The sequence below is a fragment of the Stomoxys calcitrans genome, chromosome 3 (genome assembly GCF_963082655.1).
Source record: "Stomoxys calcitrans chromosome 3, idStoCalc2.1, whole genome shotgun sequence".
NCBI classification, from domain to species: domain Eukaryota; kingdom Metazoa; phylum Arthropoda; class Insecta; order Diptera; family Muscidae; genus Stomoxys; species Stomoxys calcitrans.
In genome coordinates this window covers 182,274,384-182,301,249 of record NC_081554.1, presented here as the reverse complement: position 1 = coordinate 182,301,249, position 26,866 = coordinate 182,274,384, and the positions used below count along the sequence as shown (strand labels likewise).

General features: G+C 40.8%; 1 protein-coding gene across 5 annotated transcripts in view; it reads left to right on the top strand.

Annotated features, from left to right (window-relative positions):
* Nucleotides 1-26,866, top strand: part of LOC106085838 (neuroguidin) — a 290,224-nt gene that overhangs the window by 197,773 nt on the left and 65,585 nt on the right. For 2 of the 5 annotated variants that reach the window (XM_059365987.1, XM_059365988.1), the window contains exon 2: nucleotides 9,285-10,467. The exons of 2 other annotated variants lie outside the window; for them this stretch is intronic. In XM_059365987.1, the coding sequence (XP_059221970.1) occupies nucleotides 9,364-10,416 (1,053 nt within the window). In that variant the 5' untranslated portion in view covers nucleotides 9,285-9,363 and the 3' untranslated portion in view covers nucleotides 10,417-10,467. Of the gene's footprint in view, nucleotides 1-9,084; nucleotides 9,149-9,284; nucleotides 10,468-26,866 lie in introns of those variants that run through there. One more of the 5 variants, XM_059365986.1, reaches the window with a different exon arrangement.

Here is a 26,866-nt window from a genome sequence, read left to right as displayed (position 1 = left end):
GCAACTCATTGATTCAAATTTCAGCCAAATCGGGAAATAAATGCAGTTTTTATGGGTTTCAGATCCTACATCGGCAGATTACTCTATATGGCTGCTATATCTAAATAAAGTCCAATCTGAACCATATTTGGGTCGGATGTCGGGAGGCTTAAACAACTCACTATTTAAAATTTTATCGAAATCAAAAAATAATTGCGGCTTTAATGTGCTTAAGACCCTCAATCGGCAGATCGGTCTATATGGCAGCTATATCTAAATATAGTCCCATCTGAAACGGTTTGAATATCGGGGTCTTTAGAACAACTTCCATGACAAAAATGCGGCTTTTACGGGCTCAAAACCCTAAATCACCAGATAAATTTGAAGTTGTAATTTTTATACCCTCCACCATAAGATAGGCGGTATACTAATTTCGTCATTCTGTTTGTAACACCGCGAAATATGCGTCTAAGAACCCATAAAGCATACATATACTTGATCGCCATGACATTTTAAGTCGATCTAGCCATGTTCATCCGTGCGTCGAAAGGAGTAGAGCTAGGCGCTTGAACTTTTGCACAAACATATCTTATCAGTGTAGGTCGGTTGGGATTATTAATGGGCCAAATCGGCCCATGTTTTGATATAGCTGCCATATAAACCGATCTTGGGTCTTGACTTCTTGAGCACCTAATCCGATTTGGCTGAAATTTTGCATGAAGTAGTATAATTTTGAACAAATGTGCTAAGTATGGTTTAAATCGGTTCATATCCTGATATAAAGGGTGATTTTTTTGAGGTTAGGATTTTCATGCATTAGTATTTGACAGATCACGTGGGATTTCAGACATGGTGTCAAAGAGAAAGATGCTCAGTGTGCTTTGACATTTCATCATGAATAGACTTACTAACGAGCAACGCTTGCAAATCATTGAATTTTATTACCAAAATCAGTGTTCGGTTCGAAATGTGTTCATTCACCGTAACGTTGCGTCCAACAGCATCTTTGAAAAAATACGGTCCAATGATTCCACCAGCGTACAAACCACACCAAACAGTGCATTTTTCGGGATGCATGGGCAGTTCTTGAACGGCTTCTGGTTGCTCTTCACTCCAAATGCGGCAATTTTGCTTATTAACGTAGCCATTCAACCAGAAATGAGCCTCATCGCTGAACAAAATTTGTCAAAATTTGAACACATTTCGAACCGAACACTGATTTTGGTAATAAAATTCAATGATTTGCAAGCGTTGCTCGTTAGTAAGTCTATTCATGATGAAATGTCAAAGCATACTGAGCATCTTTCTCTTTGACACCATGTCTGAAATCCCACGTGATCTGTCAAATACTAATGCATGAAAATCGTAACCTCAAAAAAATCACCCTTTAGCTGCCACATAAACCGATCGTTGGCCTTGACTTCTTTTGCCACTAGAGGGAGCAATTCTTATCCGATTTGGTTGAAATTTAGCATGAAGTATTTTGTTATGACTTCCAACAACAACTGCGATAAATATGGATCAAACCGGTACATAACCTAATGTAGCTGCCATATAAACCAACTGGGATCTTGACTTCTTTCGCCTCTAGAGGGCGCAATTCCTATTCGATTTTGCTGAAATTTTGTACAACGGCTTCTCCAATGACCTTCAACATACATGTCTAATTTGGTCTTTGTCGATCTATAGCCTCATACAGCTCCCATATAAACCTATCTCCCGATTACACTTCTTGAGCCTCTACTAGGCACAATTCTTAACCGAATGGACTGAAATTTAACCCAATGACTTCTACTATGGTCTTCAACATTCAATTCACTTATGGTACGAATCGCACTATAACTTGATATATCTCCAATAGCATAACAATTCATATCCATTATTCTTTGTTTGCCCGAAAAGAGATACCGCGCAAAGAACTCGACCAATGGGATCCATAGTGGAGGGTATATAAGATTCGGCCTGGCCGAACTTAACACGCTCTTACTTGTTTAAATTTAGAAAGAATAGTTTCTTTTAGTTTAGGGAACAGAAAAAAATGTTTGTCCTAATTTTAAAGATCTGTTAAACTAAACTAAAGGCTTTATAAGGAAAATTTTCTTTTATTAAAAAATTTTATACTTGATTTTAAGAAACTTTTACATTAAATGATAGTCTAATAGACCCTTATTATTACTAAGAATATGCTAAATGTGTCCAAGATCTTCTATAAACGATTTGAATTTTTGAGGCCACTGAAAACTTTTTATACCCACCACCATAGGATGGGAGTATACTAATCTAGTCATTCCGATTTGTAACACCTCGAAATATCTGTGTAAGACACCATAAAGACGTCTAAGACTACCAATGCCGATTGCACGATAGCGGTCGAACGCGTAGATTTAGCCGCTTGAAATTTTGCGCCGATACCAAACATCGATGTAGGTCGTTGGGAATTGCAAATGAGCCATATCGGTTCAGATTTAGATATAGCTCCCATATAAACCCATCTCCCAATTTAACTTCTTAAGCCACTGGAAGCCGCAATTTTTGCCCGATATGGCTGAAATTTTGCATATAATGTTCTGTTATGACTTCCAACAATTGTGCCAAGTACGATTCAAATTGGTCTATAACCTGATATAGCTCCTAGATAAACCGATCTCCCGATTTGACTTCTTGAGCCCTTACAAGCCACAAGTTTTGTCCGATTTGGCTGAAATTTCGCATATAGTGTTCTGTTGTGACTTCCAACAATTGTGCCAAGTACGATTCAAGTTGGTCTATAACCTGATCCTGATTTAACTTCTTCAACCCTTACAAGCCACAATTTTTGTCCAATTTGGGTGACGTCCAACACCTGTGCCAAGTGCGGTTCAAATCGTTCTATAAACTAATATAGCTCCCATATAAACCGATCTACCGATTTGACTTCTTGAGCGCCTGTAAGTCGCAATTTTTGTCCGATTTAACTTAAATGTGGCAAGTGGTGTTCTGTTATGGCTTCCAACAACTGTGCCAAGTACGGTACAAATCGGTCTCTCGATTATCCTTGTCCGGTTCGTAGAAGCTCTAATTTTTGCCGGTTTGACAGAAGTTTTATATGAAGAAAAAAATCCATGGTGGTGGTTTCCCAAGATTCAGCCTGGCCGAACTTAGCACTCTTTTACTTGTTTTACTCATGTGATATGCACCGGAGATTTTTCTCTCCCAAGATGAGACAATATGAGAATACGGCCCGCACATATCAAGTAAATACAATACTAAGCCTCCCTCACAAAATGTCCTTATTAACAACGCTCAGACGACTTACTTATCCTACTTTGCTTATTATTTCAATGGCTAAAACCCAAAACTTAACCAAGTGAAAATTTTAATCTTTTATTAACGTAAAATAACCACAAAATAACATATTCTACGACAAACAATTGTTATTATTTATTAATCAGATATGTCATTGCAAACCCTGAAAGTATGCTTCAAATGGGACGTGCTTAAACCTAGAACAAGAAAAAATTGCCGGGCAGCCAAAAAAATACCCTTATAATAAAAAAACACAAAATAAAAACTTGCAAAAAAAAGATTTACTGCGACAAAGGGATTTTTGCATTCATATCCTGACCGCTAGACTGACTGTCTTTCCAAGTATTTTCATTTTTTTTGTGTGTGGATTTTTCGTGGAAAAAATACCTTGCCTTGCCTGTCATCAGCCATGATTCCTGTGATTAGAATCATATAAATTTCGTAAATTAAATATACCCATTAACTTTGGGGAGAACAACATGACCGGAAAATTACTAAAGGTTTTCGGCTTCATATTTTGAGGGGGAGATTCCAAACCTAATTCTCTGAGTATGCCAACTGTCCCGTAAAAAATAAGCAAACAGCCAATCCGTTACCGGATAGAACATTTTTGAGCAGTCGGAGAATCTCATTAGAATTTCAACGCCCTAACAATGAAATTAAAAAAACACAATCCCTTCGTGATGGATTTAATTTTTTCGCTGTTTATTTGGTCGCCATCCAAACCTGGGATAGAACCGCACACATACAAATGCAAACAAAAATAGAAGGTTACAAATACTTGTATGTGTGTACATATGTGTATGTTAGCTGTTGACAATACAATTCTGTAGCAAACTTCAACATAGGTTTTTAGACTCATTATTTTCTGCCTTTTAATATATGTAGGATAGGAAATATGCAAACTTATTTTTAATATCTTTGGTGACACCTTGACGTATAGATCTGAAACCCTAGAAGCTAACATATTTTGTTGATTGCCACATCATTCTTAGTCGTCTGTCCGTTAAAGCACACACTCTTCTACAACTTTTGTTCTATTGAACTGGGCAGCAAATTAGTAAGATCGCTTTAAGTTAGCCTGGGCCGAATCTAATAAACCCTCAACCATGGACTGCATCTCAGGGTAGCTGACACGAAGTGTTAGCAACTTCACACTGATATTTCTGTCAAACTGGAAATGACAGCACATTCTAATGTCTACAAGCCAACAAATGGTATTGTTGGCGAACTCAAACAACTATAAAGTGAACAAAATTTTTGTTCACTTTACAATGATACTGGAAACTTTGTGAAACGCTAGGGCGTTACTTAAAAAAAAATCAACAGCAACTTACCAAATGGTTCTGCCAGAAAGAGCCCGAATTCAACGAAATCCACGCTTTAGTGGCAATAAAATGGCTAAAGATCTGAAAATATCCCCTAAAAGGATGCAACATTAAATGAAAAACAGGCTCAATGTGAAGCCTTACAAGTTTCAAAAGGCACACTATCTTATATCAAAGCAAAAAAAATGTTAAACTCGCAGAGCAATGAAATTGCTGCGCTTGCACTATCTTCTCCGAGTAGAAAATTTTCCCAATTGAGCAATTTGAGCCAACAAACGGCCACTCGAAATAATTCTCAATCTCAAGTGATGGTATGCGCATCTGTGACCCTCGAAGGCCCCTCCAATCGTTTTCAGCGAGCCTAACGTCAGGGTAAATGCGACTCATTATCAGGAAAAATTTTGGAGTCTGCTTTGGAGCCGTGACACAATGTTACCAAAATGAAAAATTTTGAAAATAATTCTATAACTTTTCAACAGATAGAGATATGTACACGAAACTCAATATAGTCCAAGTTGAAGTGTTTTCCAAAAAAGTATGCAAAATTTGAGGACCCTAGTGGATTCAGGGGTCTGTACATGGTGCTTGAAAGTTGATGACCTCGAGCATGTCAAATTTGGAATTGTTTGCTAAACAGTCATTTATAGACGGATCGACTTGAGTGGTTTTTAAAAGATAGAACTCGTAAAACCCTAACAGCCTATTTGACAGATTTCCTTTATAGAACTGTCAAATTAACCTATTTCTCATGTACATTAAGTTTTGTGAATAAGGCCGTATATATTTAGAATATCTCTAACGGTTTATGAGTTGTTGAACTTGCAATAATATTTTTTTTTTAGAAAAAAAATTGTGGGACTTTTTGGGAACCGATTGAAATTTTTTTTACAGTATTACAAGACTACGAGTATTAACAACAAGTAAAAAGGTTTAAACTCGGCCTGGCCGAACTTTGGTCTAATAGTGTGGTCTAATAAATACAAACACAAGTCACTGCTCAATTTTGTAAAACAAAATATTGGGCTTTTTTGCAACTATATCCAAATATAGACCGATCTGAACCATATAGGACACGGATGTCGAAAAGCCTAACATAAGTCGTAATCTAAGTAATATAATAATAAGTAATCGAAATCTGGGCCAAATTAAGAAGAGAATGTCGAACAGTCGTACACAAATCGCTGTCCAAAAATTCGGCGAAATCGGACAATAAATGCCCCTTTTATGGGCCCAAGACCTTAAATCGAGAGTACGGACTATATAGCAGATCTGTATCGATCTGGGACAAATTGAAGAAGGATGTCGAGTGGCCTAATACAACTCAATGTTCCAAGTTTCAGCGAAATTGGACCATAAATGCGCCATTGATGGGTCCAAGACTTTAAATCGAGAGATCGGACTATATAACAGCTATATACAAAACTGCATTGATCTGGGCCAAATTAAAAAGGGAATGTCGAACAGCCTAACATAACTCACTTCCTAAATTTCGGCGAAATCGGAGAACAAATGCCTCTTTTATGGGCCCAAGACCTTAAATCGAGAGAACGGACTATATATCAGCTATATACACATCTGTACCGATCTGGGCCAAATTGAAGAAGGATGTCGAGTGGCCTTATACAACTCACTGTCCCAAGTTTCAACGAAATCGGACAATAAATGCGCCTTTGATGGGTCCAAGACTTTAAATCGAGAGATCGGTATAAATCCAAATCTGGACCGATCTGGGACAAATTGAAGAAAGATGTCGAGTGGCCTAATACAACTCACTGTTCCAAGTTTCAGCGAAATTGGACAATAAATGCGCCATTGATGTTTTGTAAAAATAATTTATAATTTTAAATCAAAAAAAAAACAAAATTGGTTTAATTGACAACTAGTTTTAATGGTCCGGTTGGGTTCCACTCGTTGAAATTCTCTTAAATTTCATAGAATATTTCTACTCGTTGCAACTGGAGATTTTGAAGAGTCGGATGAGACATCTATGTGATGTAAGAGTCTCTGCTTTAAACCATGACATAATTACCAGGTAGGGTACCGTAAACAGCTGAGTACAATTTTTTCTCGCGAAGTGCACTACCTGCAACGAGGTTTGGTTGGGTGTGTGTATTATAGTTAAGAACGATAACACACAAACAACGAAAAATGGCTCGAACTAGTAACATACACAAAATCAGACCTGCACTAATCTCTGATTTTGACAGATAGTGTGCTCAATATTTTGTTGTTGGGCAACTGTCACTACCTGTAAATGAATATATCTTGCGTGAAACCATGACATAATTACCAGGTAATGTACCGTAAACGAGTTTTGGTTGTGTATTATACAATAGTTAAGGACCTTGACACACACAAATAACGAAAAATTGCACGAACTAGTAACATACACAAAATCAGAGTTGCATTAATCACTAATTTGACAGATAGCGTACCCAATATTTTGTTGTTGGGCAACTGCCACGATCTGTAAATGAATATATCTTGCGTGAGACCACTAGTTTTTTAAATCCGCCTTGTGTTTGTAGTTTATTGAGATGATGACGCCGCCGTTTAGTGTTTTTTCTATAACGGCGTCAATAGTTTGTTCACCTGGCATGAAATACAAGCAAATTTGCATTTACATTCATTTTTCGTGAAGGAGGTTCCATGTAAAAAACTTCCTAAAATTGGGAAATAATTAATACAGATGTCTTTAAAATAACATTACTTGTCTTACTCGCTATTTTTTTTCCTTTTCCAAAGCAAGGCCTAAAATATCTCCATATTGCAACGTTCGCATTTGCAATATAACTGCTAGTAGAATGGAAAATATTTTTGAAAAATATTCACTACGCAAATAATTATTATTTTCCAGCTTTTTCCTGTATTATTATCTGGGGCGCATATCTTGTTTACTTTTGATTTTTGACAAACGTCAAAATTTGTCAGTGTTAGAAAAAAATGTCGATTGGCACAGCAAAATTAAATTTTTTCTCACCAGCGAATCTCGCTAACAATAGAAGATTGCTATCATCCGAATTGGCTGAAATTTTGCATTTGGTTTTTGTTATGACTTCCAACATTTCTGCTTAGTACGGTCCAATTCGGTCTATAATCTGATATAGCTCTCACAAAAACCAATCTTCCAATTTGACTTCTTGAGCCCTTGAGCCGCATGGGTTGAGGATTTCTGCGAGTGGCCACACTTATTTGTGAAGCACATACCATGGGTAGTGTTGCCACTCAAGAAAATTATTTCCTACCAAAATTTAAGAAAAATCCTACCAAAACCTATCAAATGTTCTACAAGCTTAAATACGTTTTATGTTTTTATGCCCACCACCGAAAAGTTGACCATTGGACCATTCCACTTGAGCCTATTAAATGTCAACCCTACAAAGTTAACTTACTAGATCGTTACATTCATACACGATCTAGACATGACCTTCCGTCTGTTTTTTTAAATCACAGCCTGAAGTTCAAAGATGGTCTATATCCTCATAAAGCACCCTTTATACCGGTCACCCCATAAGAAATCTTGAGTTCATAAATTCTCGCTTCGTGCCATATTATTTTTTTATATGTAAATATGGCAACATTTTGGCCAAAGAACCCCAAAAAAATTAACTTTGTGAAACCACCGAAAGAACGATTTTCGGAAAATTTTCCGTAAAAAAGAACATAGTACCAGCCTTTAATCGAAAAAGTTACATATTTATGCCAGGTACTGCCAAAAATTAAAAAAAATTGTATGTCGTCTGATCGCTTTGCTTAGCCTTATTCAGTCAATCCTGGATGCGTACAACTTGCATAGTTGCTGTTTTTCGCGAAATGGGCCGACTCAGCTCGACTTCCATACTGTTGTGTTTGTTGTGTGTTTGTGTTCTGATAAAGAAAATAGTCCGTCGGATTTCGCAATAATTTAATATGCATTTTCGCTGTGAATGAAGGCAGTTCTAGGCTTTATTGTTACATAACAACTTTTTAGAATCCTGTTGCCAGTGATAATAAATATGCCAAAAAGTCGTTTAAATTTATTGATGTCTGCCCACAATGTAGGCGGTTAAGTTATGTCACACGCAAGTTGATTCCCAAAACGCAAACAATCCCATGGCAGCCGGTTGTACGTACCGGATTGACCCGATGAATTCCTTCATCGGTAAGGGCTGCCTCCTCGGTGTACCACACAGTGCTACTACAACAACAACAAAAATCCAAATGAATTTACAACAACTGACATGGGACTTTGCTCAATGAAACGCCAAAATTTGCTGTGCTGTCAAAAATCTTATTAGCCCCTGGGCTAATCAAAAATTATTCACCGCACTTAACGTCACATTTTTACTATCCCCACAACTTTGCTACCATTCGACACACAGCCTTTGGTGGGAAATAATTTTCTTGAGTGGCAACACTGTATATGACATGTCTTATCGTCTAATGACAGCCTTAGTTGACATCACTGCAACAGCTGTGCAACCAGGCAATTGACAGCTTTAATAACACAACAATCACACTGTACTTGTTCCTTGCTGATTCCACAAATTCATAGTCAAGTTACCAAATTTTTATAAGTAATTTATTATTTTCTCCGTAATTAGGAAAAACTGAATAAGTTTTGTGTAACTGCAAAACTTAACAGCCATTTCTTCGCCAAGTTTATGTGTATTATTAACTTTTCAACTCTTTGGTTTTTTTTTTCTTTGAAAGATATATGGTCATAAAGCATTCGTAGTCCGGCAAAATATCCAGAAAAGAACAAGTCTTATTAAATATTTGCTCCAGAATAATGGATACTCTGGCAAAGAAGGTTATTGGCGAGACCAGTGCCGATAGTTGGAAGTGTTGTAAATCGAATTCTATAAAGGTGAAGCATGTCTACAAAGCGAGAATCGCCTGTCATGAGAAATCCATGTTTTCACCAAAAGTCGAAGCTTGGAGCCATATTCAATTTGAGTTCAATTTTGGAGTTGATAACGAAAATAATTTTCTTACACTCCACATAGTTGGAAAACTTACGAGAGAAGAATGTAAAGAAGTAGGTTTTACTTTTAAAATTATGGCCTTGGATTCAAATAAAAAAATGGTTACTTTAATGCACAATGCATATATGTGTAGAATGTCAACAACAGAAAATGTGCTCCCACAATATGTTGGAAAAAACCAGAGTATTCCATTGGACACATTTCTCTGTAAATTCGATCATAATGGTTTTGCATATTTCTATATTGAAATATCGATATTATTGGGCGATGTCTACGAGACGCATATGCCAGCACCCTCAACAACCAACATTGAAATTCAGGAAGAACTAACCAATGATCTACTCTTGGCTCTGCACACAGGAGAATATAGTGATGTTACTCTAGTGGCTGGTGGCGACGAAATCAAGGCCCACAAAGTCATACTGTCGATGCGTAGCGATGTCTTTGCAGCCATGTTTCGACACTCATCAATGGTGGAAAGTGCTACAAGTCGTGTTGAAATTAAAGACTTTGATGCCAATGTCATGCGAGAAATGTTAAATTTCATGTATACTGGCAAGGTGGGGTCAACATTAGATTGGCCATTGGCCTTCAACCTCTATGCAGCAGCAGATAAATACAATCTAAAAAAATTGAAAGCGGAATGTGAAATTTATCTAATGAGCGATATTGGCATAGAGACTGCTGTCAAGACCCTCATTACTGCTGATCAACATAGCGATGGTGAACTAAAATTGCAGGCAATGAAATTCATCAAAGATAACATTGAGAGTATTGTGAACACAGAATCCTGGAAGCTTTTAGCCCTCGAACATTCACATTTAATGGTAGAATTTATGAGTTTGTTAAATTTCTAATACAATAAAAACAAGTAAAAACGTGTTAAGTTCGGTCGTGCCGAACTTTGGATACCAACCACCAATAAATATAAAAATCATCCTATTTTATTATAACACCACTGCTATATCATATTTTATTCAGGTCCCGAGAACTCATAAAGAAGTAACATTTTCAGACAATAAATCTGCTTTTTATGGGAGTAAGACCCTAAATTGGAGGATCGGTCTATATGACTGCTATATCAATATAGTCTGATTTGACTCATATTTGGGTCGGATGTGGGGAGGCTTAAAACAAATCACTCAACAAAATCGTGTAATAAATGCAGCTTTTATGGGTTCCAGACCCTTAATCGGCCTATATGACAGCAAAAGACAGTCCGATCTTTGCCATATTTGAGTCAGATGGCCAGGTGGCTTAAAACAACTCACTGGGTTCAAATTTCAGCAAAATCGGGTGATAAATTCAGTATTTATAAGCTTTAGATCCTATACCGGAAGATCGGTCTATATAGCAGCTATATCTAAATATGGACCGGTTTGGCCCGCTTAAAGTCTTTAATTTCAACACGACTTGTAGCACTTTCCACCATTGATGAGTGTCGAAACATGGCTGCAAAGACATCGCTACGCATCGACATTATGACTTTGTGGGCCTTGATTTCGTCGCCACCAGCCACTAGAGTAACATCGCTATATTCTCCTGTATGCAGGGCCATGAGTAGATCATTGGTAAGTTCTTCATGAATTTCAATGTTGGTTGTTGAGGGTGCTGGCATATGCGTCTCGTAGACATCGTCCATAAATATCAATATTTCAGTATAGAAATATGCGAAACCGTTGTGATCGTATTTACAAAGAAAGGTGTTTTTGTCGATTGTACAATCCACCGTTATTTGGTGTTTAAAACCCCTCACGATATCGTGCTTTAATGTAATCAGTTTTTTGTTTGAATCCAAGGCCATAATTTTGAAAGAAATACGAATAATGTTTTCTATCTCTCTGTCTGATTCTCCAGTTAGGATAACTCCAAGTGATGTGTCATGATAAAAGAAAAAAATCCTCCATTGAACGTGGTTCCAGTTTTCGTCCTTTGATGTGAAAATGGATTCTTTTGCCCCCGCGATGTTTGCTTTGTAGACATGTTTCACCTGTATAACAACACCAACTGTCGGAGCCGGTCTCGGCAATAACCTTCTTAGCCAGAGTGTCCATTGGTTCTGGAACTATTAACGTATAATAAGTAATTTTCGTTTCAAGTCGGTTTTGACTTTGCAATTACTGTTGAATTAGATATAAACACTGTAGCCAGCAATGTTTTTTTTTGGCGAAAATCCGATGTATTTCCTTTTTTCCCTTATCCCGTCACTTCAGTCCAGCTGAAGAATTATTTGGCCAGGGAATTACTACGCTAAAGCTAGGGTGTACATTTGTGTCTCCTCTGGTCCAAAGTCTATTGTCAATTTTCTCCAGAAGATCAGTAAAAATGCGTGCCTCTCTCAATCCAAATGAACAGTTGAACCAAATGTGTGTCCATCAGCTGTTTAAAAATGACTGTCTCTGTACGTCACACTCAAATAGCATGTGTGATGGTGTCTCAGGTGTGCCGCATTGGCCACACAAATCCGTTGGTACAACTTTGAATTTGAATAGTGTGTTGTTGCAGAAGCAATGATTCGTCAGAATTCGGTTTATCGTCTTTATTTCTTCTGGCTTAAGATCACTGCCCTTAAACCATGGTTTCTTCCGTACTGTGGGGAAAATCCTATAAAAATAGGATGATCCCTCCGCCGCAATACCTTCATATGTTTCCTTCCACTCCTGCCATATCCTTCTTTCAACTATAGACATCGCATCCTTAATGGGCAATGATGTTTCAACCAGCTCCCCATTAATCTTGGCGCCCCTTGCCGCCCGGTCTCCCATTTCGTTAAATTCTATACCGCTGTGATCAGGATCGTAATAGAGTTTCACGCCCAGGGAATAGTACGGATCCCGTGGGATCCGTACTATTGACAATTATACGCCGAACATTTCCATTGAATCCGATCTATTGGGTTGCCCAAAAAGTAACTGCGGATTTTTCATATAGTCGGCGTTGACAACAATAAATGTTGCCGCTTGACCAGGGTTGCCAGAATTTTTACATACCTTATCCACAAATTTCCAATCCTTGCCCCTTAAAATCCCCAATTCATATGATCCACAATTCACTTGATCCTCAAAAAATGTTGAATGGCTTTTTATGAAAAAAATTCATTTCTTGGAAAAAGATATTTGCTACTGACAACAAAAACGATGAAGGATATATGTCACGTGAAGGCACGGCCCTAGGCATGGCGAAACAATTAAAGGTGGTCTCATTTGTACAACAACCACAAATCATGGTGAAATCCGTTATTTTACCATCAAGCTGATGGACAGTTTGGCAACACACACAAAGGAATTCGTGTGCGCACATGAGCAGAGAATATAACCCCGTTTACGCTGCTCTTTAAATGCGGACTTAATGGCTCGATCATCTGTTTTCCCTTAAATCCGGATTTAATGAGCAGTGTAAACGGCATTTTTGTGACAAAGAAGATAACAACAAAGAGAATGCAAACAAAAATCTAACATCCAATACCGTCAAACTGTTGACAGCTGTTAGCGTGAGACCACTTTTTTAAATCCGCCTTGCATCTGATCATAGGAGATTGCTATCGATTGGCCTAGCTCCCTTGACACACTCCTATCACACAATTTGACATTTTAAACAACGAGGGGTATGTTCAGTTGCAATGCAACACTGTTCTCTTATTTGTCATTTATTGATCTACAAAAGGAAGAATTTGTTTACGGATTTTGTAAATTGGGTTTCCCCCTTCATTGGTATTACGAAGAGTATTGCAATAATGGCATAAATTAACTAATTGTTGGAGTGTATGTGCCCATTCACTGAGAGATCAAAGTTTATTAATTTATCTAACAATTTAAAACTTGTGGAAAACAAAAATACAGACGTCCGAAGTAGTCAGAGCACTTGGTCGGGTCAATCAAGTTTTGAAAAAAAAAACCCTAATAGTGGAATTAAATTGAGATTATGCTGCAGGATACATATTGGGAACAAATTATCTGTGATTCTGCCGTCACCTCCGGCACCACCATACTATTGCAGCATGTGTGGGAATTACCAATGTACGCAACGAAAAACATGTGTTCAAGAAGCTTCAGCAATCAGCAAAATGATGTTAGATCTGCCTGGCATCTGGATGTGGATATAGATAGAAACGTTTTTCTCAATTGTACAGCATTATCAGAATTTCCTGCAGGCGTAATGTATATCTTCAGTTATTCGGCATCTATCTTGGAACAAAATACTGAAAGGGGACATGAATTTGGTGAAAAATCCACCAAACGTTGCTTGGAAAGAAACAAATGGTTTATTGGAATCCTGCCTGATTATCACACGTACAATTGCGGTGGTTTCTGTTATCTATATATTTTAATAAAAATTTCCACCGTTAACATCTCGCTTTCTAAAACGCCCGTAGAGTCGAACGCAGTCAGATATGTGGCTGCAACAACAACAGAAGGCCCTCAGGGAGATCTTTCTAAGGACCTATCGGTGGCGCTGGAAACTGGAAAAGATAGTGATATAACCTTCGTTGCTAAGGGCATCGAGATTAAGGCCCATAAGTGTATATTGTCGCTACGGAGCGATGTCTTTGCAGCGATGTTCGAGCACAAATCAATGAAGGAAAATTCTACAAATTGTGTGGACATAGAAGATTTTGAAGCCAATGTTATACGAGAAATGTTAAGCTTTATGTACACAGGCAAGCTTGGGCCGAAATTGGATTGGACGTTGGCTAAAAATCTCTATGCAGCGGCCGACAAATATAACGTGAAGCAGTTAAAAGCGGAATGTGAAAAATTCCTGATGAGCGACCTTGGCATCCAGACTGCTGTTCGGACCCTTATAAAAAAAGTCGATAAAAATGCCGAAAAAAAATTGCAAGCCTTGCAATTCGTCAAAGACAATATTGAATGGGTAGTCCGCACACACGTGTGGAGGGAATTGTCATTTCGTTATTCACATTTAATTGTGGAACTTATGAACATAAAGTAATTTCTTAAAATATTTTATTTTTTTTTAACGATTTAGAATTCTGAATTTATTTTTTGTTTCGCCCAAGCCTTATTTGTAAACCCGATTTTTTTTAATTTTTTCGTGCTTTCTAAAAAACAAAGCCGTTGATTAAATTGGTAGTTAAAATTCGCATTTAATTGTGGAACATTTTAGTTTATTCATTTGTTTTTAAAACGATACTTGATTTTACTTTTTGTTATCTCCCACTTTTATTTGTAATCCTTTAGATGAAATGTTTATTTTTTTTTAAACCGGAGAATCTTTTTGAAGTCATAAAAATCTTCTCCACTAATAAATAAAATAACTAAAGAAAAGAAAAAATCTATGTACCGTTTTTTGCAAAAGCTCTAAACATGATGAGCACGATCATGATGTGCCGTATAACATGCCTTTAATAAACAGGGATATAATCTCCGGCACTGTTTAACCTCTACCTATCCTCCATTCCACCCCCTCCCGACGGCATAGAGATCGTATCATATGCGGACGATTGTACGATCATGGCTTCAGGCCCCCACCCATTGTTGACATCTGCGATAGGTTGAATGTCTACCTCAACGAACATGCCTCATATTTCGCTGCAAGAAATCTGAAGATATCTGCCACCAAATCTTCAACCACATTGTTCACTACAAATACTCGTGAGATGAATACTCAGCTGACTTTGATGGTCGATGGAGAAATGATTCCGACCATCAAGTATACCAAAATACTTGGCGTCACATTTGACAGCTCTTGCACATTCTCCCCACATGCCACAGCAATTTGCGATAAAGTCAAAAGTAGAAACAAGCTCATCAAGTCACTTGCTGGCAGCACTTGGGGTGCAGACAAAGAAACCTTGTTGACCACATACAAAGCAATTGGCCGGTCTGTGGTAAATTATGCAGCGCCAGTGTGGTCTCGTCAACTTTGTGACGCAGTGGAATAATGTTCAGATCTGTATGAATGCCGCCCTTTGAACTGCGACGGGCTGTCTCCTGTTCTCACGTGGACATCCTCCATCAGGAGACAAAGATTCTACCAGTGCGAAGACATAACTATTGGGTTGCCCAAAAAGTAATTTCGGATTTTTCATATAGTCGGCGTTGACAAATTTTTTCACAGCTTGTGACTCTGTAATTGCATTCTTTCTTCTGTCAGTTATCAGCTGTTACTTTTAGCTTGCATTAGAAAAAAGTGTAAAAAAAAGTATATTTGATTAACGTTCATTCTAAGTTTTATTAAAAATGCATTTACTTTCTTTTCAAAAATCCGCAATTACTTTTTCGCCAACCCAATACATGCTGTCTAAGCAATAACTGGGCTGTTATCGCAGAGACCATCCAAATCATCATCTTGTGATTTGATATCCATCGCCTAGAAGCCTTAAGTTAGATCTACATGATCTAGAGCGTAAGGCTCAGCGCAACAAGAGAGAACCTCTAGATCAAGCGGGTCTTGACAACATTCATGCAGACACGGTAGCAGATGCAGTAAATGGCTACCGGGTGAAGGGAATCCTTGGAGAACGACCACCACCCATTGCAACTGAAGAAATTTACCTCCTCTGGCAAACCAGAGTAGTTCGGGCTCAATTACGATCCGGCAGATGCAGCCGCCTCAACTAATATAGAGCAAGAGGTTGATGCCGACGTGCAGGATGTATGTCCCGATTCCAACCAGGGACCACAAGACACAAGTCATCTGTTTAACTTTAACCAACCAGACCCACTCGACTCAGACCCAGGTCCCACTGGACGCATCCCATCTAAGTCGGAGAGTTCTGAATCTGGATACTAAACAGAAATAAGCAGACGAAAGATAGAACACATTCCGGCACGGAATAGCTTTGAGCACCACACAAACTGGAACGTTGGGGTCCGGTCTGTGTGGTTGTTGTTGTTGTTGTAGCAGTTTATTGTATTCTATCTTTCGTCTGCTTGATTCTGTTGAGTGTCGAGACCCAGGAACTCCGCGACTAAGATGGGGTACGTCCACAGGGATCTGGGTCTGAGTCGAGTGAGTCTGGCCGAGCAGTTAAAGAGGTGACGTGTATCGTGCGGTCCCTGGTTACAATCGGGACATACATCTTGCACGTCGGCATTAATCCTAGCTCTGTGGGAATTGAGGCGGCTGCATCTGCCGGAACGTAATTGAGCCAGAACCACTCTGGTTTGCCGGGGGAGGTCGATTTCTTCGGGTGCAATGGGCGGCGGTCGTTCTCCAAGGACTACATTCACCCGATAGCCAATTACCGCTTCTGCTACCTTGTCTGCATGAATGTTGCTCAGACCCGCTTGATATGCCGCTTGATCTAGAGATTCTCTCTTGTAGCGCTGAACCTCACGCTCTAGATCGTGTAGATCTACCTAAAGGCTTCTGGGCGGTGGGTATCTATCCACAAGATGATGATTTGGATGGTTTCTGCGATAACAGCCCAAAAGGTATTGCTTAGACAGCATGTAGTTATGACTTCGCACTGGTAGGATCTTTGTCTCCTGATGGAGGTGGTCCACGTGAGAACTGAGAAGACAGCCCGTCGCAGTTCGGAGGGCGGCATTCTGACAGATCTGAATATTATTCCACTGCGTGTCACAAAGTTGACGTGACCACACTGGCGCTGCATAACTTACCACAGACCGGCCAATTGCTTTGTACGTGGTCAACAATTTTTCTTTGTCTGCACCCCAAGTGCTGCCAGCGAGTGACTTGAGGACCTTGTTTCTACTTTTGACTTTATTGCAGATTGCTGTGGCATGTGGGGACAAAGTGTATGAGCTGTCAAATGTGACGCCAAGTATTTTGGGGCACTTGATGGTCGGAATCATTTCTCCATCGACCATCACAGTCAGCTCAGTATTCACCTCACGCGTATTTTTAGTGAACAGTGTGGCTGAAGATTTGGTGGCGGATATCTTCAGATTTCTTGCAGCGAAATATGAGGCAAGCTCGTTGAGATAGACGTTCAACCTATCGCAGATGTCATCAATGTGTGGGGGGCCTGATGCCATGATCGTACAATCGTCCGCATATGATACGATCTCTATGCCGTCTGGAGGGGATGGGATGGAGGATAGGTAGAGGTTAAACAGAGCCGGAAATATCACCCCACCTTGGGGAACTCCCTGTTTCACTCTACGGTGTTTCGACTTCTTATCCCTAAATTCCACAAATGACTGGCGGCCACACAGATAATTCGCGACCCATCGTTTCAGGCCTGGCTGGAGGGACGTGTTGGCGATGTCCTCAAATAATTTGGCATGGCTGACCGTCGAATGCCTTCGATAGGTCCAGTGCCACGAGGACCGTCCTATCACATGGCCTGGGTTGATTGAAGCCACGGCAAATGTGTGTGGTGATGGCATGCAAAGCTGTTGTTGTGCTGTGCAGTCTCCGAAATCCATGTTGATGCTCGGCGAATGGAAATTCTCCTACGAGGCTCGGGAGGAGTAATGCCTCAAGGGTCTTTGCCACTGGTGAGAGAAGGGAGATCGGTCTGTACGACTCCCCCAAACTCGGGTCTTTTCCAGGCCTCAGGAGCGGGATCACTCTGCCCATTTTCCAGACATCGGGAACTATAAGAGTGTTCAATGACAGGTTAAAGACAGTGGTAAGGTACTCAACTCCAGGTGAATCCAGATTCTTCAGCATCAATGTAGAGATTCCGTCGAGGCCCAACGCCTTTGAAGATTTGGCGCCACGGATGACATTCGTAACTTCGCCCACGGTAAATTGTGATGGCTGTTCATCGGCTCGGAGACCACGAGTACGGCGAATGGCTCTCCTCCTTGCCCTGTCTCTCTCGGGATGCACAATAAATTGACGGTTGAACAACCTGGCGCATCTCTTCGGATCAGTCACGGTTATCTCGCCAAAAGTGACTGAGGTCCTGTCGTCCCGTTTACCGGGGTTCGAGAGAGATTTTACAGTGGCCCACAGTTTGCCTGCACCGGTGCCTAAGTTACATTGCTCCAAGTGTTCCAGCCCCATATTCCGCTTATGTTCGTTGACTACCCTGTTTATTTCCAGATTCAGCTCGCTGATTCTGGGGTTAGCGGGGTCCATAGCACGAATCCCATCACGCTCGTCTGCGAGTACCACTGCTTGCGCCGGGAAATTGGGTGCCACTTGTGGTATTCCACCGGCTGGTGCGTTGATGATGTCTCGGAATTTCCTCTCGGCCACAAGCACATCAGAGGGGGGTGGCAGTTCACTGAAGCGGCGATTGGTATACTCTCTGAAGCCAGTCCAATCGGCCTTCCTATAATTGATGAACGTCCGGCGCTCAGAGGTTATGAAGTCGGGTGGTCGGTCGATGGTGAGAATTATGGGGAGGTGGTCTGACCCCAAAGAGATGACGGCTTGCCAGGAGACGTCACTCAGGAGATCAGGGGATGCAATTGAGATGTCTGGCGAGCTGCTGCACCTCCTCGTAATCCTAGTGGGGGCATCCTCATTCACCGTGCAAAACGTGGAGCTATCTATCTGCTCTGCCAAAGCTATGCCACGCTGGTCGTTATCTAGGGGAGAATGCCATGACGTGTGATGTGCATTAAAATCCCCCAGAATCAGACGATTATGGCCAGATAGTAACCCACTTATGTCGGGGTAGTAAACGTGGCCATTAATTGGGACACAGCTACCAACCGGCGGTATATACACGTTGTATCTCGGCAGTACCAGACCTGACTGCTACCCCCATACATTCCATGTATGGGTCACTAGCGTCAAGCGCAGGCGAGATAGGACTATACTGCACGGAATGGTGTATAAAGAAGGCCAATCCCCCACCTCCATTCCTTGAGCGATCCTTACGTAGCACATTGTAACCGTGACAACTGTGCAAGCTGCAGGTGTTGGCCAGCTTTGTCTCCTGGATCGCTGCGACCGATATGCTCTTCCGACTCATAAAACCTACGATCTCATCGATCTTGCCACGCAGTCCGTTGCAGTTTAACTGCATGAACGATACACTTCCCGGCACTGGCCTGGCAATAGTAGGGCTAGGGTGCATAAATTGCCGTACGGGAGAGGTCGGGGGGGTCACATAGTCCGACGACGAGGACGCCGAAGGCGACGACGGCGACGCTTGTGACCCACTGTTCGCACAGCACCTTGCGACATAGCCAGTATGACTATACTCCCGTAGTAAGTTAGGTCAGAGCAAGAATGGAAATGTACCCACTCCATGCACCGGTTACACCTCACCGACACCGACCGATGATGAAGGCAAGTTCTGGCGAACCGAACAGAACCAGGGTCCGGGGTTCTTTTCAATCCCGGCACGGACCAGAAGCGTGCGGAGAAGGCACTCCGGGATGTGCCTCTCCCATGACGAAAAAAGACGAACACGTACACTGAGGCGGCAGCCCTTGCCGATGTGGATTCCATCGGGTCAATCCGGTGCGTACAACCGGCTGCCATAGGATTGATCTGTGTGGTGTTCATTAGCTGCGAATTACCGCTACAATGCTTCATCCGGAGTAGCTGTAATTCGCACTCGCGGACAATAAGCGGTATTGAGCGGAGAATCTCAGTGAGAGGTCGGGCGGCACCGGCTCTTGCACAACTACTGAGGGCCTGTGATGCTCGATATGGCCAGGCGAGTTATTGGCGCCTTTAAATAACCAATGGTCACCCTGTTCCCGGGGCGATTGGTCCTTTGGACCGAAACGAGCTTGCTAGGATCGCCACCTCCACAGGAGTTTGACTAGGATCGCTACCTCCACATTAAAATGTGGTTGCAATAACAACAACAATCTTTGAAGAGTCCCTAATACGAACCGCAGAGAAGAGAGTTTGGAGCATTGGAGAATTGACCTTGGAGTATGGCTTATGTCTATATTACAGAGGGGCAAACGCGACTTTCTGGTGCTGGTTCTTACCTTATATGAAACCCCGTTTACACTGCTCTCGTCAGCTGATTTTATAAAGGGAAAACAGATGATTGAGCCATTAAATTCGGATTTAAAGATCAGTGTAAACGGGGTTTAACATAGTATTGAAAGAAGGCGACCAATAATTTGAACGATATATCTGAAATTATCAAAGACAAGGTTGCTTTTGCAGAATTGTTTGTTTGCATGCCTTTCCAAGATTCAATTCAACTCACCCTTTTTATTGTTCTCGTTTCATTCAAGTATCGCATTCTGTCATTGTTCCGATCCATATGTTTTGCTGCAACAATCTGCTCCTAGCTACCCGTAGTTTTAACTTCATTATTGCATTTTGCTTCATGGAAGTCAGTTTTTGCCTTGTCGATCTGATTCTCCTTTTCCCTGGCCAGAGATAATTACTATTCATGAAGTGAGCTATTAGAGGACTAGAGTCTGTTTATAGTCATATTTCACATTAGGTCCTTACCTAGATTCCATCAAATTCCAGGGAGTATTTGCCACATTTGAACAAAGTCCTTTGGGGGCCACTTGGAAAATACAATAGTTTGACTTTACATTGACTGTGCATTTTTGGACAGAATGCGTTTAAGGATTTCGCGTCATCATGTTCTGTCCAATATTGGTGTACACATTCTCTACATGTATTGACAGGCAGTAGTTGCTCGTGGAATCTTTTGCTTTCTTGCCATTTTTCCAATTGCGTGGTAGGGAAGAGTGATGGGTGAGCAGAGTTACATATGTGCGCCAATAACCGAAAATATTGATTGGAGATTATAAGCTCGCCATCCCTTTCCAACAACCAATTGCCTGCCTGCCTGCTTGCCTATTCCAAACATGGGCATTTGATTTCAATTTAAAACCAAAAATTGGTTAGAGTTAAACAAGGCCTCCCCACAACACCCCAGCTTTTTGGTACATCATCATGGACCACCCTAAAGAATATACCTGACTTCCAATGCATATGCATTGCACTGGTGCTGTGCTGCTGGCATTGCGTTTCAAACACGCTAGCTATACGAAGGGAGCCACAGTTTTTGGCGGTTTGAACAAAATTTGCTGTTTTTGCCAATGTGGACCACAAAGCGACATTTGTATTTGATATTTTTGCAAAAATCTACATGTAACGCCAAAATAGTTACCATCCTCCATACATTGCATGGAGGATCTCTACAGACTCCTATACTGGCGCATATACAAACCTATGCAAAGTAGTTGTGACATGGGTTGCCAACTTTGTCGGTTTGTTTGTTGGTTCCTTATAGACTAAAAAACGGCTGAATCGATTAGCTTAAAATTTTCATAGTGTAGAAATGGAACGCAGCTTAATGACTACAGGGGATAGGCAAGGGCGCGAAAAGAGCTGGAACCTGGATGATGTAAAACTGGTTATGGATCTCTCGAGCCGAAACAAATGCAAACCAAACTATAATTTTTGTTTGCTTTGTAGCTCCCGATGTAGTTTATGGAAAGTAGAAATAAAGAGCAATGAAACACAAGTATGTAATTAGTGTTTGGACATTGGATGGATTTTATTTCTTTGGATTAGAGCTTACCAAGGTGTGGACTGTCGAAAGGTTAGGAAAATACAAGACAGAACCCATCGGATATTGCTTTTACAATATGGCCGTAATAATCGATAAAACTTTTAAATTCGCTTATTTTCTCTAGGCGGTTTTACATAGTAACTAACAGAGCCAATATGGGATTTCTAACTTAATTTTCGGGATACAAGTAAATAGGGGTTTACGTTTGAACGTAAACATTCCGCCCGCCTTGCAGTATTACTGGAAATTCAATAAGGGCAATATATCTCAAATTTAATCAAATTCAAGGAAAGTAATTCAAGCATACGGTTCTTTTAAGGTTATATATATTCAATTCTAATGATAATTCTATAGTATTTGTTACTATTTTTTCTAATGTTAAAATTCAAAATATTTTTGCTATATAGAGTAATTATATTATAACATAACAGCACGTATTGCTAATTAAATAGAAAATGTTCCGTAAATCACCATGCCAAAAGCAGTATTTTGGGCCGTAGGAAGACCAACTCTTGCAAAAAGACCCTCTCGCATGATTCGAGAAAGTATGTCGACTCCTAGGACTATATCTATAGCCGAAGACTTGTAGAATGTTTTATCGGCCAAAACTAAATTATGGAAGTGCGACTTTATGCTCACCGGGTACGATTCTTTCGGAGTCATCGTACTTATACGTCGATGAACCCTTAAGGTGGTCTCTATCTTGAAATTTTCCTCAATACGGGACCACAAAGTGATGGGGCAAATGGTCTCATTATCCAGTTCTAACGTTGTAAGTTGCAGCTTGTCCACGAACGGCTTGGAGATGGAACTCATTCTGGATGCAGAGTCCAGTAGACATCTGGCATAATGCTTCCCATCCTTTGCGTTTATTATAACCGAGGCTGTTGGCAGTAAGGTGGCAGCATTCTGTCGGAGTATTGCAGTGAGCGAAGTCGACGATTCTTTAGCTGCTTCATTGGGCCTGAGTGGCGTGGGAATATTTTTTGAGGCTGAAGCTGTTTCGGACTTCTTATTAGGCTTACTTCGAGCTTGAGACTTTGTTGATCTAGAAAATGTCTTCTTCTTTAACCTGGGGTGCATATGTAGCAGTGAATGATGGCGTTGATGGCAATATCTGCAGCCCGTTTTGGTGAAGCAAGAACCTTGAGAATGTGTGTGTGCCAGACAATTTAGACAGTATCCGTATTTTTTGACCACATCCATTCGCTGATTTGTGTTCATTTGGAGGAATAAACGGCATGTTTTGAGGGAATGTATTTTCCTGCACAGCCTGCATACAAAGGAGGAATGACCCGGCTTCTTTTTCTCATGGTGGTGGGAATTCATTATACTGCAAAAGAAATTGATTAATGTTTGGAAGATTCTAAATATTGTGTAAAATCAATAAAACTCTAAAAGGTGAAAAATAGAATATCTTGGAATCTAGGAGTTTTCGCCAAAGAGTACTACTAGTTTGGTTATTGCTCGGGTTATTAGGCCTTTCTGAGTGAGTATGTCAGCGACTCTGACCCGATTATCGCTACCATGATAAACTTTGGTAATTCTTCCTAGTCGCCAACAGTTAGGAGGTAGATTTTCATCTCTAATCACAACCAGAGCATCTACTTTCAAGTTGTCGCTAGATTTCTGCCACTTGTAGCGCTTCTGCAACTCCTTTAAGTACTCATCTTTCCATCTAGAACAAAAATGTTGATGAATCGCCTTTAGACGTTCCCACCGATTTTGGATTGAAATAGGAGCTTGCGAATACTCTGGGTCTAATGGTACTAATATGGGGGTACCTATCAAAAAGTGGCCTGGAGTTAGGGCTGTTAGGTCAGATGGACTTGCGGACGTGGGAGACAGCGGTCTGGAATTAAGACATGCCTCTATCCTAGACAACAAAGTTTGAAGTTCTTCAAACGTGTACTTGGAACAACCTGCTGACTTTTTGAAGTGCTGCTTGAAGCTTTTGACACCAGCTTCCCATAACCCGCCCATGTGTGGGGCTCCAGGCGGAATAAAATGCCATATAAGATTTTGATAGGAATAGCTAGAGGTGATAGCTTGATGAGATGTTTGGATAAATTCTTTGGCTAGGATTCGGGACGCCCCAACAAAAGTAGTTCCATTGTCCGAATGTAGGTGTAAAGGACAACCACGGCGGGAAACAAACCTACTGAATGCTGCGAGGAATGCAGGGGTGGACAAGTCTGAGGTAGCTTCGAGGTGTATCGCCTTTGTCGAAAAACAGACGAAGACACAGACGTATCCCTTGGTGATGCGGCAACAGCGGCCTGCATAGCTTTTGACGTCGAATGGTCCAGCAAAATCCAATCCCGTGTGAGTAAAGGGACGAGAAAATTCTACCCTTTCTGGGGGTAAGGCCGCCATCAACTGCGTTTGACATCGCTTCTTATACAGCACACAAGGCTTGCAGTGGTAAATCGTAGTTTTTATGAGATTTTGTACCTTTGGGATCCAGTAATGGGTTCGAACCAGTCGTAAAATAAGTTGGTTTCCTCCATGCAGAGTAATCTCGTGGATAAATTTTATCAATAGCCTAGCGTATTGACAGCCATACGGAACGATGGCAGGATGTTTTTCATTATAAGTCAATGAAAGCGATGATTCCAATCTACCACATATTCTCATTACGCCTTCATGATCTATAAATGGGTTTAAACTGAGCAATGGACTGGATGAGGATATGGATTTCTTTGCACTAAGTGCTAGATATTCATTGGGATAAACGGCCTTCTGAGAAATGGATATCAGTTGTTTGCGTACGAATAAAATCTCTTCTGTGGTAATATTTATGGAATCTTGGGTATAATCATTGCGGTGCTTCGGATGAGTGCGATGGAAAAAGCGGTATATATAGGCAACGACTCGCAACGCCTTTGAAAATGAAGAGAATCGATCAAGTATATCTGTGAAATCCGTGAAGTACGCGAAATGGACTTTAAGGGACTTTTTCTCCATAGTGGTCTCTTCCACAGGATCTAGCTTGGATTTCGGCCAATTACTCGTTGGTTCCGTAAGCCATTGTGGACCATTCCACCAGAGATGGTTGTCTACCAAATCTTGGGGATGGACACCCCTACTTGCAATATCTGCAGGATTGTGCTCAGAATCAATGTGGAACCAGTGCGTTGGATCAACCACTTGTATAATTTTAGATACTCTGTTTGCCACAAATGTATTCCAGTAGCAAGGTGCCTTGGACAACCATGATAATACGATGGTGGAATCGGTCCAACAAAATAGCGAATAATCAGCAATGTCAAAATTTGGAAGTACTGTATCAATTAATTCAGACAAAAGTGTAGCCCCACATAATTCCAACCTGGGTATAGACAATGTTTTAAGCGGTGCAACTTTTGTCTTGGAAGTTATTAAATGTGAATGTATGGAACCATGACGAACAATCCGGATATATATTGCCGCTGCATAAGCCTTTTGTGAGGCGTCGCAAAATCCGTGGATTTGGACTTCGCTATCTGGAGTAAAATGTATCCATCTCGGAATTTGGATATTATTAATATGAGGATAATGGTGCTGAAACGATTGCCAAAGTTCTCTGGATTCTGGCGTAATTTCATTGTCCCACTCGGTGCGGTCCATCCAAATCCTTTGCATAATTACTTTTGCCACTATTACAATCGGCGCCAGCCACCCGGCTGGGTCAAAAAGTCTCGATATGTGTGAAAGAACTTCACGTTTGGTAAATTGGCAATTGTTGGGGAATTGGACTATAGAAAAATAGAATGCATCAGCAAGTGCATTCCATCGGATTCCTAAGGTCTTGGCGGAACTGTGATCATCGAAATCCAAAAAATCGGTGTATAAACGGTGATCCGCCGGAAGACCCGCTAGGATTTGTTTGGAATTCGACGTCCACTTTCTCATACAAAATCCCGCGGATGCCAACACTTTAATCAATTGGTCTCTTGCCTCTACAGCCATTTGAATCGTATGAGACCCAACTATAGCGTCATCTACATACATACAAGATCGCAAGATAGCACTTGCCAAAGGGTAGATATCCTGGACATCCTCTGCCAGTTGAATCATAGTGCGAATCGCCAAATAGGGTGCACAATTTACTCCAAATGTGACAGTTTGGAGTTCGAAATCTTGGATTGGTTCGTCAGGAGATTTGCGATATAATATGCGCTGGTAAGGAGTATGGGATGGATCCACAAGGATCTGCCTATACATTTTTTGTATATCTCCATTAAATACATATCGATAGAATCTCCACTTCAGGACCAAAATCGTCAAATCATTCTGCAATGTAGGGCCGATATGAAGCATATCGTTTAAACTACGCCCGTTTGAGGAAGAAGCCGACGCATTAAAGACTACACGGACCCTTGTAGTTGTGCTCTCGGGCTTGATTACCGCATGATGGGGTAGATAATATTGGCTGGAGGAAGCAAGTGTATTTGGGGACTCTATTGGAATCATATGTCCCAAAGTAAGATACTCCTGAAGAGTCTGATCATATTCCCTCTTGAATAGAGGATTTTTTAACAGCCGGCTTTCAGTCCGAAAATACTGTGCCATCGAGCTTGTCCTGGATTGACCCAAACTCAAGCTTTTCGGATATTCCTCCTTGAACGGAAGGGAAACTATGTACCTCCCTTCACTATTCCTTCTCGTCGTACTCCTGTATAATTGCTCACAGAACGTGTCCGACACAGACGAGTAACGTTTCCGAGGGACATTCTCCACCTCCCAAAACCTTGAAATCTCCTTGTCTAAAGAGATTTCACAAAAATAAGATACAAGAGTAGAGCGGGGTGGGGAAGAATTATTCGGAGTAGGGCCGGTAAGGATCCAGCCAAACACGGTCTCCTGAGCCATCAGGGATCCGCAGAGTCTACAACCCGATAACATTATTGAGGGAAATACATCTGCCCCCA